Source organism: Oryctolagus cuniculus, chromosome 7 (genome assembly GCF_051225735.1).
Source record: "Oryctolagus cuniculus isolate XC-2025 breed Fujian yellow rabbit chromosome 7, ASM5122573v1, whole genome shotgun sequence".
Classification (NCBI taxonomy): Eukaryota; Metazoa; Chordata; class Mammalia; order Lagomorpha; family Leporidae; genus Oryctolagus; species Oryctolagus cuniculus.
The window spans coordinates 142039882-142055000 of record NC_142873.1 but is presented as its reverse complement, the minus strand read 5'-3'; the positions used below and the strand labels follow the sequence as shown (position 1 = coordinate 142055000).

Sequence of the window (15119 nt, the reverse complement as noted above, 5' to 3'; positions counted from 1 at the left end):
TTCTGTCCCGGTTGCCCCTCTTCCAGGCCAGCTCTCTGCTATGGCCAGGGAGTGCAGTGGAGGATGGCCCAGGTGCTTGGGCCCTGCACCCCATGGGAGACCAGGAAAAAGCACCTGGCTCCTGGCTCCTGCCATCGGATCAGCGCGGTGCGCCCGCTGCAGCGGCGGCCATTGGAGGGTGAACCAACGGCAAAAGGAAGACCTTTCTCTCTCTGTCTCTCTCTCACTGTCCACTCTGCCTGTCAAAACATAAAAAAAAAAAAAAAAAAAAAAAAAAAAAAAAAAAAAGACTTGCGAGTTCTGAACAATAATAAACAAAGCTCTAAGAGTACAGGTATAAAAAAAAAAAAACAAAATATGAAAACCAGATTCAGCATCAATGCATATTAACTAAATGCTACTGCCCCAAATGCTGAAGACCCACAGACAAGAGACTCATTCCTCAACAGATGCAGCAGAAAGCAAGAAGCAAGGGCTGCCCAGAGAAAACAAGGCTCCCTAGCTTGTGGAATACACGGGCTCCCCACCAAGGTGAACACAGTTGTTCCTATTAACTACAAGGTACAGGATTAATGCAGCACTAGACAGTAAGAATGGTAGACACGTCAGGAGTGGGTGTCAGAGTGCTACTGTAAGATGGTAAAACCAAGTGAAAGAAAAACAGGGCACAAATAAAATCAAATGAAACATTCATCTACTCAATTTTGCCTGGACAGTTAAAATTATCTCCCAAAGCCTATCAATCTATGATGGATACTGAAACATCCTAGTGCCAGAGACTACAAAGAGAATAAGCTCCTGTGGAATTGTCTTTTAAATTTTTTTTCTTCAGAGCTAAGCTTCTCCCTATCTCTGCCTCTTACAATTCAGTACACAGGTCACAGTTCTACCACTGGCCTTAAAATTTTTTCCCTATTTCATCACCCACTTTATCTCACAGTTTACAGAGAAAACAGATTTCACAATAAGAGAATAAAACAATCACAAGGCAAAGACTTGACCTTCGATATTACATGATGAAACTTTCAGTGCTATTTAGAAAAAATAAATTTTAAATTATAAAAGTTACCATTAGAGTAGCAACATTTTTAAATTCACAACTCACTTAGGTGGGAAGATGTCTTTTCTAGTATTCTAAATCCACTGACTTGCCTACTATGGGTAAATTTCACAGGTCCCCTCGCCCAGTTACACACATACACATACACACACACATACACACACACCCTATTACTCGTCTTCTTTCCCTTACTCCCTTCCTCCAAAGACTTCGATTTGTCCCAAAAATGGGGGCTTTGAAGTTTTTCATTACACAAATACAATTTTGTTAAACTAAATTATATTTATGATTATTTTCTTAAATTTGGAAAAAGGAAAAAACAAACATCATAAAAGTTTGTGTATGTTAAAAATCATAAAAATAGGGGGCCGGCACTGTAGTGCAGCAGGTTAATGCCTTGGCCTGAAGAGCCAGCATCCCATATGGGTGCCCGTTCTAGTCCCAACTGTTCCTCTTCCAATCCAGCTCTCTGCTATGGCCTGGCAAAGCACTAAAAGATGGCCCAAGTCCTTGGGCCCCTGCACCAGCCTGGAAGACCTGGAAGATGCACCTGGCTTTGGATCGGCACAGCTCCAGCCGTTGCGGCCATCTGGGGAGTGAACCAGTGGATGGAAGATCTCTCTGTCTCTCTCTCTCTCTCTCTGTCTCTCTCTGTCTCTAGATCTCTCTGTAACTCTGCCTTTCAAATAAATAAAATAAAGCTTTAAAAAAAAAAAAAAATCTTAAAAATAGGTGGATGGGGGTCGGCACAGTGGCGCAGTAGGTTAATCCTCCTCCTGCAGTGCCAGTATTCCATATGGGCGCCAGTTCAAGTCCTGGCTACCCGCTTCCAATCCTGCTCTCTGCTATGGCCTGAGAAAGCAGAAGATGGCCCAAGTCCTTGGGCCGTTGCACCCATGTGAGACCAGAAGCAGCACCTGGCTCCTGGCTTCGGATCTGCGCAGCTCTGGCCATTGTGGCCATTTGGGGAGACCTTTCTCTCTGTCTCTCCCTCTGTCTGTAACTATACCTCTCAAATAAACAAAATCTTAATAAAAAAAAAAATAGGTGGATAGGGGCTTAAGCTGCCACTTGTAATGCCAGCATCCCATATCAGAATGCCAGTTTGAATCCTGCTGCTCTACTTTATTTTATTTATTTATTTATTTTGTTTTTGACAGGCAGAGTTAGACAGTGAGAGAGAGAGACAGAGAGAAAGGTCTTCCTTCCGTTGGTTCACCCCACAAATGGCCGCTACGGACAGCGCACTGCGCCGATCCGAAGCCAGAAGCCAGGTGCTTCTCCTGGTCTCCCATGCAGGTGCAGGGCCCAAGCACTTGGGCCATCCTCCACTGCCTTCCCAGGCCACAGCAGGGACCTGGACTGGAAGAGGAGCAACCGGGACGAACCCACACCCCAGCCGGGACTAGAACCTGAGGTGCCAGCGCCAAAGGTGGAGGATTAGCCTAGTGAGCCACGGCACCGGCCACTGCTCTACTTCTAATCCAGCTCCCTGCTAATGTCCCTGAGAAAGCAGAAGATGGCCCAGATCCTTGGATGCCTGCCACCCATGTGTGAGATCCAGATGTAGTTCCTGCCTCCTGGCTTCCACCTAGCCCAGACATCACTGTTGCTGACATTTGGAAAGTAAATGGATAGAAGATATCTGTTTATCTCTCCCTCTTTTTTTTTTTTTTTTTTAAGATTTTATTTATTTATTTGAAAGGTAGAGTTACAGACAGGGAGACAGACAGAAACGTCTTCTATCCACTGGTTCACTCCCCAAATGGCCACAAGGTCCGGAGCTGGGCCGATCCAAAGCCAGGAGCTTCTTCTGGGTCTCCCATGCCGGTGCAGGGCCCAAGCATTTGGGCCATCTTCCACTGCTTTCACAGGCCATAGCACAGAACTGAATCAGAAGAGGAGCAGCCCAGACACAAATTGGTGCCACCAACAGAGGCTTAGCCCACTACACAACAGCACTGGCTCCCCCACTCCCGTCTTTCAAATAAATAAATAAATCTTTCTAAAAAAAAAAAAAAAAGAATTTAAGGTTGTATAAACATTAAAAAGACTTATTTTTAAAAATAATAACAAAAGATAAAAAAAGGGGGCCGACATTTTAGTGCAGCAGGTAAAGCCACACTTCTGATGCTCCACTTCTGATCTGGCTCTCTGCTATGGTCTGGAAAAGCAGTGGAAGATGGCCCAGGTCCTTGGGCCCTGGCACCCACGTGGGAGACCTGGAAGCTCCTGGCTCCTGGCTGTGGATCAGCATAGCTCCAGCCGTTGCGGCCATCTGGGGAGTGGACCAACAGATAGAGGACCTCTCTCTCTCTTTCTCTCTGCCTCTCTGTGACACTGCCTTGCAAATAAATCTTTAAAAAAAAAAGAAAGAAAGAAAATAACATCTAAACAGTCCCAAAATTCAATTATATATATTCAATTATATATATACATATATATACATATATATAAATATAACAGCTGAAAGAGTTCATTATTAAAAGAGAAGGAAATTTGGGTATGGTGCTGTGGTATAGAAGGTTAAGCCTCCGCCTGCAGTGCCGGCATCCCATATGGGCTCTAGTTCAAGTCCTAGCTGCTCCACTTTTGAACCAGCTCCCTACTAATGCTCCAGGGAAAGCAGCGGAAGACTTGCATCCACATGGAGACATGGAAGAAGCTCCTGGCTTCTGGCTCCTGGCTTCGGATCGGCCTAGCCCTGCCTGTTGCAGCCATTTGGGGAGTGAACCAGTGAATGGAAAATCTCTCTCCTCCTATCTCTGCCTTGCAAATAAATCAATCTTTAAAAAAAAGAAAAATGATGGAAATTCAGCCAACAAAAAATGGCTACAATAGGCAGGAATATCCTAACACCAGAAAGTTAAAAAAAGAAAAGAAAAACTTTTATAAAAAACTGTAAAACCGATTGTTCATAAATGAGAGTAATTATGAGAGAAATGGATTTAAGTATTTGGCACAAGAAATAATTCCCTTTTCTCTGACATAGTTGGCTGGCATCACAACCTGTGATATTCTTTCCTTCATCAGTTCACTGGTGAAAACACTCTGCCAATTTGATCTTAAACTCTGTCCTATATGCCAAAAAGCTATTTCTAAAAAACAGGCCCACTAGACAGGAATATTAGCTCAGTGGTATGGTAAAATGTGTTGGCATTAAGATCATACTGATTTACTCCTTCTCTAGAGAAGTAGGTTTCCCACATTACCACTTGGAACACATATAATTTTTTTTTAAGATTTTTTTTTTTTTTTTGGACAGGCAGAGTGGACAGTGAGAGAGAGAGAGAGAGAAAGGTCTTCCTTTTGCCGTTGGTTCACCCCCCAATGGCCGCCACAGCCAGCACACTGCGGCCGGCGCACCGCGCTGATCCGAAGCCAGGAGCCAGGTGCTTCTCCTGGTCACCCATGGGGTGCAGGGCCCAAGCACTTGGGCCATCCTCCACTGCATTCCTGGGCCACAGCGGAGAGCTGGACTGGAGGCACAACCGGGACAGAATCCGGCGCCCCGACAGGGACTAGAACCCGGTGTGCCGGCGCCGCAAGGTGGAGGATTAGCCTAGTGAGCCGCAGCATCGGCCGGAACACATATAATTTTAAAAACTGACTTTAGCATTACTGCTCTTGTGGGGGGAAAAAGACATAGGAGAAAAATGACATTGTTTGTATTTACCTTTTTATTTTTAGGCTTACATTAACAGTCTTCAAAAAGTTCATGGAAATGTGTATCATGAAAAAATTACATGGATTTCAAAAAATTGTTGACACCAAATAAACTTATCTTAGTTTCATTTTTTTAAAAACTTCTGAAGTACCCTCTCAATCTCTAAATTTCAAGCAAAATTATGGCAAAATAATTCTTTGATCTTGGAATATGCTTGCAATAGCTTTGTTTTGTCTCATTTTTGCTCTAGGAAGGTGAAAATCCACGTAGAGCATGGATAAGGGAACCAAAATGACTTTTTTCAAACAGGTTCTACCTGGTGGTTAAGTTTTAGCTTCTCATCTCTCAAAGGAAAAAAAAAAAAAAAACCTCCATCACAAAATTGCTGCAAGAATTAAAAAGTGGAAATTTACAGTCCCGAGCCTAGAACACAAGTCCTCAATAAATGTTTCTGTTACAGAGCTTCTCAACCTCTCAAACTACCTGAAAGCTCAGGCAGCCTCTTACTTACCACACCCATCAGTGAGTGGAAATAAGGGCATAATGAATGATTCTTCACCCAGACACCTGCCTTGCTGTACTACAGGTGGTACCTGTGCTTGTCCACGTGGCCTCTCAACTTGTTGCCATGTGTGTCCCCGCAAGATGGCTCAGCTAAAAGACCCACTCTTACCTGATTACAAAACTGAAGAATTTCTAGTTTTCCCTCAGAATGCCTCCTAAAAGAGGGGCATAAAAAAAACACAAGCCTCTGCCTTGAACAGCTCAGTCTAGGAGGTGAGATCAACATCAGAACCAGTAAATTACAATACACCATAATGATACAGGAAAATGACCGCAGGTCAGTCATTTGTGAGTATTACACAACTGCCACACACCAACTCCCTTAGTTCCTGAATGCTGTTCATTGTCTCATGGGTAGGGCCCAATAAAACTGTGCTTTGATGATGATGATGAATGCCAATTCCAAGTTGGATCACCAGTGTAGGCCTCCTGGGTAGGGAACAGGCTTTGCCATTTAATATTATTAACTTAAGTTTGTTAACTGACCTGCATAAAACCACTAAGTCAGACAGGGTTCAGTATAAAACAGATGCCAGAGTAAACATATGATAAATACACATTGAGGGACTGGTGCCGTGGTGCAGTAGGTTAATCCTCCACCTGCGGCGCTGGAATCCCATGGGGGCGCCGGTTCCAGACCTGGCTGCTCCTCTTCCAGTCCAGCTCTCTGCTGTGGCCTGGGAAAGCAGTAGAAGATGGTCCAAGCCCTTGGGTCCCTGCACCCGCATGGGAGACCAGGAAGAAGCTCCTGGCTCCTGGCTTCGGATCAGCGCAGCTCCAGCTATTGCAGCCATTTGGGGAGTGAACCATCGGATGGAAGACCTCTCCGTCTCTCCCTCTCACTCTATAACTCTAGCTCTCAAATAAATAAATAATCTTAAAAAATAAATACACATTGATTGGCATAGCACAAGATCTTAGGTATCAGAGCTCTGCCAAAAACTGACCTCGCGTTTGATTTGCCCACCTAGCAAAATACAGGCCAAGTACCATGATTATCCTCTCAGCTTCCACCCAGCAGTCCATCATTAAGAAAGGGAACCCAAAATTTTATGGATCTATAAGACACATTTTAAAAACTAATGTTTGGGGGCCGGCGCCGTGGCACAGTGGATTAACGCCCTGCCCTGCAGCGCCAGCATCCCATATGAGTGTCAATTCTAGTCCCGGCTGCTCTTCCTCTGATCCAGCTCTCTGCTATAGCATGGGAAGGCAGTAGAAGGTGGCCCAAGTCCTTGGGCCCCTGTGCCTATGTGGGAGACCCAGAAGCTCCCGGCTTCGGATCAGCACAGCTCCGGCCATTGTGGCTATCTGGGGAGTGAACCATCAGATGGAAGACCTCTCTCTCTCTCTGTCTCTACCTCTCTCTGTAACTCTTTCAAATAAATAAATAGATCTTAAAAAAAAAAAAAAACTAATGTTTATTATTTTAAACAATGCTTAGCCAAATACAACAGAAATTATAATCTTCCTGCTTTTACCTCCAACCTAATTACCACAAAAATCAAATACTTTCTACCTGATCTCTCTGTACATACACAGCTACCTACTATATACCACCTGGATATTCCACATTCACCTTAAATCAACATATGTACTACCCAATTTAACCACCTTGTCCCTAAATCAGAACCCCCTGTACTTCTTTTCCTGTCTTCATTTTCCCAGGGACCTAAGATTTCTAATTCAATCACCAATTCTACACACATCTTATTAGTCACATACCATTTTTTCCATTACTCACATCAGGTTTGTTTGAGTGGTTATTCAATTCAGTTCAGCCCTTACTCACCCCAATCTCTTATTACCAACTGGGTCTCCCACACTACTGGATAAAAGCCACTCTATGTACTCAAGATCCCTGCTGCCTACTAAAGTCAATCTTAGCTGCCATTCAAGCCTCCCTCTACTTGTGACCACATTCTTTTTCCCCAACCTTGTTTGAAGGCCAAAGATACATTCCTTCTGAAGTGTTATTATTTGCTATGTTCTAGGGATCAGAGAAATTTGAGCCCTACCTTCAAAACTCAAAGTAAACAGTAAACAAATACAATGTCTTAATAGGAACATCATAAAGATTTTTTAAAATGCTCTAAGTGCACTAGAAGAAGCTCCTATTCTTGGGCTTCTTAGAAGGCAGTACTGATATGCACTGTATCAGTCAAAGAGACCTATGGTCATTGTGCTCAATAAATTTCTATTGAGTAACAACATAGATTCTGCCTTTGTTTCTACTATAACAAAGAACTATTATACCGACCTTTTTTGGAGGGGTCAAGGGAAGCCTGAGAAGTCAGATTTGCAGGTGTGCTCCATTGGAGGCGTAGCAAAAGATGTCAGTTCTGTTTGCTAATCATCACTCAGACTGGCACTATAAAATGAACCTTGCCGAGGCAGGCATTGTGACATAGCGGGTTAAGCCGCCACCTGCCAACACCGGCATCCCATATGGGCGGGGTTTCGTATCCACTGCTCCAATTTCCATCCAGCTCCCTGCTAATGTGCCTGGGAACGCAGAGGAAGGTGGTCCAAGTACTTGTGCCTCTGCACCAACATGGGAGACCCAGAAGCTCCTGGCTTCAGGCTGTCCCCGCCCTAGCCACTGCAGCCATTTAGGAAGTGAATCATGGATGAAAGGTATCTCTATCTTTCTCTCTCTCTCTCTCTGTGTAACTTTTGCTTTTCAAAGAAAATCTTTACAAAATAGTAATAAAAAAAGATTAAAATGAACCTTGCCAAACTCAACCTACACCCAATTTCAAATAATCTGACCAAAACAGTCTAATGCTTTAGACACAAACAGAAAGTCAGGAAACATCAATCAAGCTAAATCCTCTTCTTGGTAAAACGTACTATGATTTCAGATATGATTCTGGATTTATAACATTAAACATATTAAAAGGGGCCGGTGCTGTGGCATAGTGGGTAAAGCTGCCGCCTGCAGTGCCGGCATTCCATATGGGCACCGGTTTGAGTCCCGGCTGCTCCATTTCCATTCCAACCCTGTTATGGCCTGGGACAGCAGTAGAAGATGGCCCAGGTCCTTGGACCCCTGCACCCTCATGGGAGACCTGGAAGAAGCTCCTGGCTTCAGATCAACACAGCTCCAGCCACTGCGGCCATCTGGGGAGTGAACCAACAGATGGAAGACCTCTCTCTCTCTCTCTCTAACTCTGCCTTTCAAATAAATAAACAAATATTAAAAAAAAATTTGACCCAAACAAACAAGTTCTTCTAAGACGACAGCAATAGTTTAAACCTAAAGGTCACAGTCATTCCTGACACAAAATTGTAATCATTTTCATTTCAAATAAATTCCATTTGAGCAGCTAATTTGTTATCAACTTCCCACTACTTTCTAACCATAATATCTTAAAAACAAAACTTGGGGCTGGCACTATGGCATAGCAGGTAAAGTCCACATGGGTGCCAGTTAAGTCCCAGCTGTTCCACTTCCAATCCAGCTCCCTCCTAATGCACCAGAGAAAGCAGCAGAACATGGCCTAAGTCATTGGGCTCCTGCATCCTGGAGGAAGTTCCTGGCTCCTGGCTTCAGCCTGGCCCAGCTCCCTCCATTGCGGCCATCTGAAGAGTGAACCAGCAGATGGAAGATCGATCTCTCTCTGTGCCTCTGCGTCTCCTTTCTCTGTAACTTTGACTTTCAAAAAAATAATACAATTTTTTTAAGATTTTATTTATTTATTTGAGAGGAGGAGTTATAGAGGGAAAGACAGAAAGAAAGGAGCCAGGAGCTTCTTCTGGGTCTCTCACATATCGGTACATGGGCCCAAGCACTTGGGCCACCCTCTAATGCTTCTCCAGGCCATAGCAGAGCTGGATCATAAGAGGAGCAGCCTGGACACTAATCAGTGCCCATATGGGATGCCAGCACCACAGGCAGTGGCTTAGCCTACTATGCCACAGTGCCGCCACCAGTAATAAATAAATCTTAAAAAAAAAAAAGTCACCCATATCCAACAGAAAAGACTAAAATACATATTTGTACTATAAACAATCCAAACAGTTCTAACACGCATATATATGTTAATGCGAAACAATAGTATTTTTGTCAGAAAAAAGTACTCCCAGAAATGTACTGTGTACATGAAAACAATCTTCAGTCTTTTTTAAATGAACTCATCATTTACTATTTAGCACAATGATAAAGAACCCAGTGACAATATTACAAGATCTTAAAACTAATGACTGCTTAGAAGAAATAAACCAGCAATGTAAGATGTTAAAGACATTCACTGAAAGCAGATATCCTAGGTGACAGTGATTATAAGAGTTTCAAAGCTGAAATAGTGAACTTTTTTTACCTGATGTTCTGCATGAATGTTATCCCCAGTAGGCCATCGATGTTTGCTATTATTATAGCCGCCTCCACCACTTCCTCCTCCCCCAAGCTGCTCACCATGCTGCCTCTGAAAGAAGTAGTCCACCATAGCGTCGTCCTGGGAACGGCCTGCAACTCCTATGGATCCTGGGACAGGGCTGGAGTGTGTCCCAGCGGCAAGAGCCTGATTTGCAGCTGGTTGTGGCTGCGCTTGCGACCCTGTTCCAGATGTCAAAACAACAGGCATGTTGGGATTAGCTGGTTCTTGAGGGTGATGTTTCAGGTGGGGGCTGAAAGAGTCCTGCCAAAGCACTGCTTTTCTTTTCAAGACACATGCAACGCTCATTCCACCAACACCTAAGGACAAACAAGTTACATATGGTTAACGTCTGCATCTCTAAAAATGTAGACACCACTATAAAAACGTGAACCCCGGGTTTTTTGCAGAACAATCATGCACAACCAGTTTTTACCAATTAAAATGTCATACAATATACATACAATTTCCTAAACTGAAACTTCCATTTTTAAGTGGCTGTGTGTAAAATAAATGGCAACAGGCACTTTGACAAGATACTGAGACCATGACTCAATACTGCCACTTTAGAGAAGCTTGTGTTGTTACCAAAAGGTAGCAACAAAGAACTACACTTCAAATGAAGTCCTCTACCCAACTTATTTGCACCGTAAGCCAACTTCAACAGGTTTGTTTTTTGTTTTTTGACAGGCAGAGTTAGTGAGAGAGAGAGACAAAATGAAAGGTCTTCCTTCCATTGGTTCACCTCCCAAATGGCCGCTACGACCGGTGCACTGCAGCGGGCACGCTGCACCGATCCGAAGCCAGGAGCTAGGTCCTTCTCCTGGTCTCCCATGCGGGTGCAGGGCCCAAGCACTTGGGCCATCCTCCACTGCACTCCCAGGCCACAGCAGAGAGCTGGACTGGAAGAGGAGCAACGGGGACAGAATCCGGCGCCCCGACCGGGACTAGAATCTGGAGTGCCTGCGCCACAGGCGGAGGATTAGCCTAGTGAGCCGCCGCACTGGCCAACTTCAGCAGTTTTCATAGCTCAGATTGTCCAACTTGAAAGGATCCTTTAAGAGATCCAATATATTTGTAGGATACACCTCTGGGAAACACTGTTAAGACCCTCTGACCAAGAATGGCAACAGAATCTTCTTAGCCCAAACCTCTCCTGAGCTGCTGTCCATGAGGGGAAAATAATCCAAGCTTTTTACCACCAATTTACAATTATAATTGTAATCACACTGCTTCAATTCCTATAAACAGTGTAAGAACAATTATAATTGTAATCACACTGCTTCAATTCCTATAAACAGTGTAAGAACAAACCAAATTCTACTAGTATGGAAACACTATAAAAACCAGAGGACTCAACATAGTAACAGTGTGATAAATACAAATATATTACAGACATTATCTTATCAAAATAACAAACAAAAAAAGAAAAACCCTGAAAGGTAAGGATCACTATCCTTACTCTGCAGAAGAAAACACTAAGGTACAGAAAGGTTACGCAATGTGCCCAAGGCCATTCAGCTAGTAAGCAACAGAGAAAAGATTCAAACTTTTCAAGTCTAGTTCTGTCTACCAACCCCTTGCTACTCCCCAGTAAGTCAACATTCTCACCGGGATCCTCTACTCCTATAGAAACTGAACAAAGGAGCTCTGAAGGGTTACTATGAAACATTACTAGTTAAGTTCCTTAACAATCAAAAACATTTTAACATAAAATAGAATACTTGTTGGCCTGTGGGCACTTAAAAAAAGGTACAAAGTAAATAAATAAGTTACCAATTAGGACATATCTGCCACAGCACCTAGAGCCCACTTTGAGGACTAAGCTCTAACAGTCACCACTACATACTCCTTATCTTTCCCAAGTCTTACTGTGGTATTTGCAATAGAACTATTTAAAAAAGAAAAAAAAACTATCATCTCTCCTTGTTGGATTTTGTAAAACCTCCTGATACAGTAGCACTGGCTTCACACAACTAATTCATGTTTTTAGGTCAGAAGGAAAAAAACATTGTAAAGGTTAACAATTCCAACCTCTCAGAACCTTCTTGTAGGATTCCAGTAGCCTAGCCGTCTAGTCTTCAGATTATGCTTTCATGAACAAAATCTTGCCCATGCCCAAGTACCAGAAAGCCCTGGCTCTGTTTCACCCCTAGTGTTTGCAAAGTGAAAAGCAACTTAATGCCATCCCACATGATCTTCCAAAAAAGTTACCATCCTCGGATGAGCAATATTGGACATTCCCATTTTCTCCCACAAGAAAACAGCCATCCTAACTTACTCTAGAACAGGCCACAAGTTCCAAAACCCAAGTTCTTCCACTAAACTAACCGACTTCCTGGGCCTATTTCCTTATTAAAATGGAGGAAATCCTTGCTCTATGTCTCACAATGTTTTCTGTTTTTTAAACAAAATAAGATAATACATTTCAGAGTTTTTGATCAGAGGAAGTCACCACGCCAAAGACCTTAGAAACTTAGTGACCACCACTTAAGGCAGTTGAGAGTTAGTCTCTAAGAGAACTCCTAAAATAGTAAATGCAATCTTTTCTGAAATAAGGACCTATCAAAATAGTTATCTAACAAGGAATTTCCATATGAAAAAGGAGTCTACCACTGAAACAAGCTGAACACAACTTCATTCAAAAAGGAATGGGGCGGAGAGATTCCTATAAAATTGTTCAAACAAAACAACTGGTGTTTTGTAGGCCCTGAGACTTCCTGCTTTACCTAATGAGGCAAAGCAGTTTCTCAAACAAGAAAAAACCTGGCAGAAAGGGACAATCTGAAAGTGAGCAAATGCCTAACCAATTAACCTGTGTCTTCAGCAGTTTTGTGATCCTAGCAACTACAGCACAAAAATTAAGGAGGCAGTCACCTAAATAACAGAAAACATTTAACTGCTGATACCTTTTTAGGGAACTCTTAACATTCACTAAAAAGTTACATGCAGCATTTGAAATGGTTTTTTTGTTGTTTTTTTGTTTTGTTTTTTTATTTTTTACAAATGACACACTACAGCAAGTATATTAAGCAACTAGAATTAAGGGCCAATCCTCTACCCTGTCACAGCTTTTCATACTGTTTACATCAAGGGGTTTTGTTTTGTTAATATCAGTAATAGAGTTTACTTCAAACAAAGGAACAGGACTTAATCCATCTCTATAATTCACCTTTTACTAAAATGCTTAGTGGTTGAAAAGGTGTTTATTTTTACCACACTGAACAAACATTCTGTGGTCATAAATTTATTTTAAAGCAGTTCGTCTCAAACCCAAACTAAACAAATTCCAACTTCAAAAAGCTGTGGCCTTGGACAAAAGGAATTCAAGTGTGGCTAAGGTAAAATACTAACTCAAAGTCCAGAATCCAGTGAGTAGTTCTCAAAGACCCAGAGAGACAATCAACAGCCCTGGGAGTGTTTTATAAAGTTAAACTCAGCAATGGATCAAAGGGTTTACTTAGCTTACTTAAAGCAGCAGCAGAAGCCACTGATCTTGAAGGGGGCTTACTTGAGTTTTCCAGCGTTCTCACAGAACAAACAAAAAGCTACAGCAACAAACCTACAGTTTCAGAAGTAACTGACTTTAAAGCAGAAACTCCCCCAAAAGCCTCATAAAATCTTAACCATTTCAGTAATAAGAAGTGCACAAAATGCCAACAAGAGCTAAGAACAGGATTTTCTTAATGGAACAATGAAGGGTAACAATCCTCCGAGAAAACCTTGGCTGGTCATGCAGCCTGGGGGTCTGGGGGTTTCTTTTGTTTTTCAGGCGAGGGTGGGGGGACTTCACTGGAAGGGGTTACGAGAGCTGACTCCTCACTTGCCGTGGGAGTGGTCCTCCCAAATACAATACATGACCTGTGTTTATCAAGCACTTCGCCGAGCACGGAAACTATCTAGCATTGTGTGGACGTTTTCCCTACTACCAAGGAGGGGGGAACTCCTCTTCGAGTTGAGAGGCAGACACCAACACGGAGAGGCTCAAAGAGGAGGAACCCCCTAAAAACACGGGTTCTCGCGGAAACAAAAGGCCACAAGCACCCGGGAGCCTACACAGCCACCGGAAACTTCCTGATGGCCACTTACGCACATTTAAGGCTTGCAAAGTTCCCCCCACGGTGGGTCTCGCCTGTGGCGATGGGCCACGGCCGCTCCTAAAGCCATGTATTGTTCCTCCTCCCTTGGCGCTGCCACGGAAGCGCAGGAAGTCGAAGGAATCCGGGGTGGCACAGAATTATACTCCACGGCCACACCGAAGACTCGGGGCTTCGCAAATCCATCAAAAAAAGCAACCCGAATGGCAACATCAATCTTCGGCGGATGCCAACAGGGCCGAGCACAAACAGAGAGGCACCTCTGTGCCCCGAGTCCGGGACTAAGCCCCCGGCCCTCGCCTCGCTTCGACCCCGCTCCCCACCCCCTCCCTCCTCTGATAACAATAGGGGCCTTGCTGCTGACTCCAAAACATGTACGAGGAACAGCGAGTGAGAAGCCTCAGCCAGGGCCCCGGCGGCTTTTCCAAAGCCCTTCTCACCCCCCCAATCGCTCTCAAACACCAATACGAAGGGACAGTCTGCTCGCTAGGGGTCCGGAGCAGCGTTTGGAGCCGGCGGGGTGCGGATACTCACGGGCGGAGCGGTAGGATGAAGATGGATTTCAGCCCCCCGATCTTCTCTCTCCGGCGCTCTCGCTCCCCCTTACCTTTCACTCCAACAACATGGCGGCCCACTGGGGACTGGGCTGCCGCGGTGCATCATGGGATAGGCTCTGGCCCCGGCTCCGGCGGTGGCAGCGGCATGTGCGGAGCAGGCAGGCGGCTCTGGAACAGGTTGCCTGGTTGCCATGCCAACCCAGGGCCTGCGTGAACTCGGGAAACTCGCAAGCAACACCAGCACTGCGCGCGCGAGCGAGCGCACGCCCGCCCGCCAGCCCGCTGGACGAGCGCGCGTGGCCGAGGCCAGAAGGCGGGGTCCCCGGGCCCGCACCTGAGCGCGCGCGGGCCCGGACGTTAGAGCCCTCCCCAGGTTGTCCCCGGCTCTGCTGCGGCTCTCGGGCGGGAGGCCTGCTCTCAGCTACCTGCCTCCATGTCCCCATTGTGAAACGCAGAGGAGTAAGTGGAACTACATATGCAGCGCTTCTCGGAGCCTAGGATTTTTAGCAACAGGCTCGCAGGGTGGTTCGCCAGATCCAGCGCAAAATGGCAAGGTGAGGTCCCTTGTTCAGAATGGGTTACAGGTTTCAAACCGGCCACAGCGGGACATTACATCCGGAACAGGAAGCCCACCCCCCACCGCCCCGCGCCTAAGCCCTCTGTCTTGATTTGGCTCTTGTCACTCTGTCCGCTCTGAAAAACGAGCGACAAAGTAGCCATCCGATGGAAGTAACTTCTCAAACGATCAGATACTGTGACGCTATCTCGGACTGAACTCAGTGTGCCCTGCAGACGGGA

At 44.7% G+C, this 15119-nt stretch overlaps 1 protein-coding gene across 50 annotated transcripts in view; it reads right to left on the bottom strand.

Moving 5' to 3' along the window:
* Nucleotides 1–14620, bottom strand: part of PUM1 (pumilio RNA binding family member 1) — a 150935-nt gene extending 136315 nt beyond the window's left edge. For 26 of the 50 annotated variants that reach the window (XM_008265820.5, XM_008265822.5, XM_008265823.5 and 23 more), the window contains exons 1-2: nucleotides 14299–14430; nucleotides 9614–9987 (exon numbers count right to left, since the gene is read on the bottom strand). In XM_008265820.5, coding sequence (XP_008264042.1) covers nucleotides 9614–9976 — 363 coding nt within the window. In that variant the 5' untranslated portion in view covers nucleotides 9977–9987; nucleotides 14299–14430. Of the gene's footprint in view, nucleotides 1–9613; nucleotides 9988–14298 lie in introns of all 50 variants that reach the window. The other 24 variants (XM_017346521.4, XM_089301128.1, XM_070078879.2 and 21 more) reach the window with 11 other exon arrangements.
* Nucleotides 14621–15119: the final 499 nt, after the last annotated feature.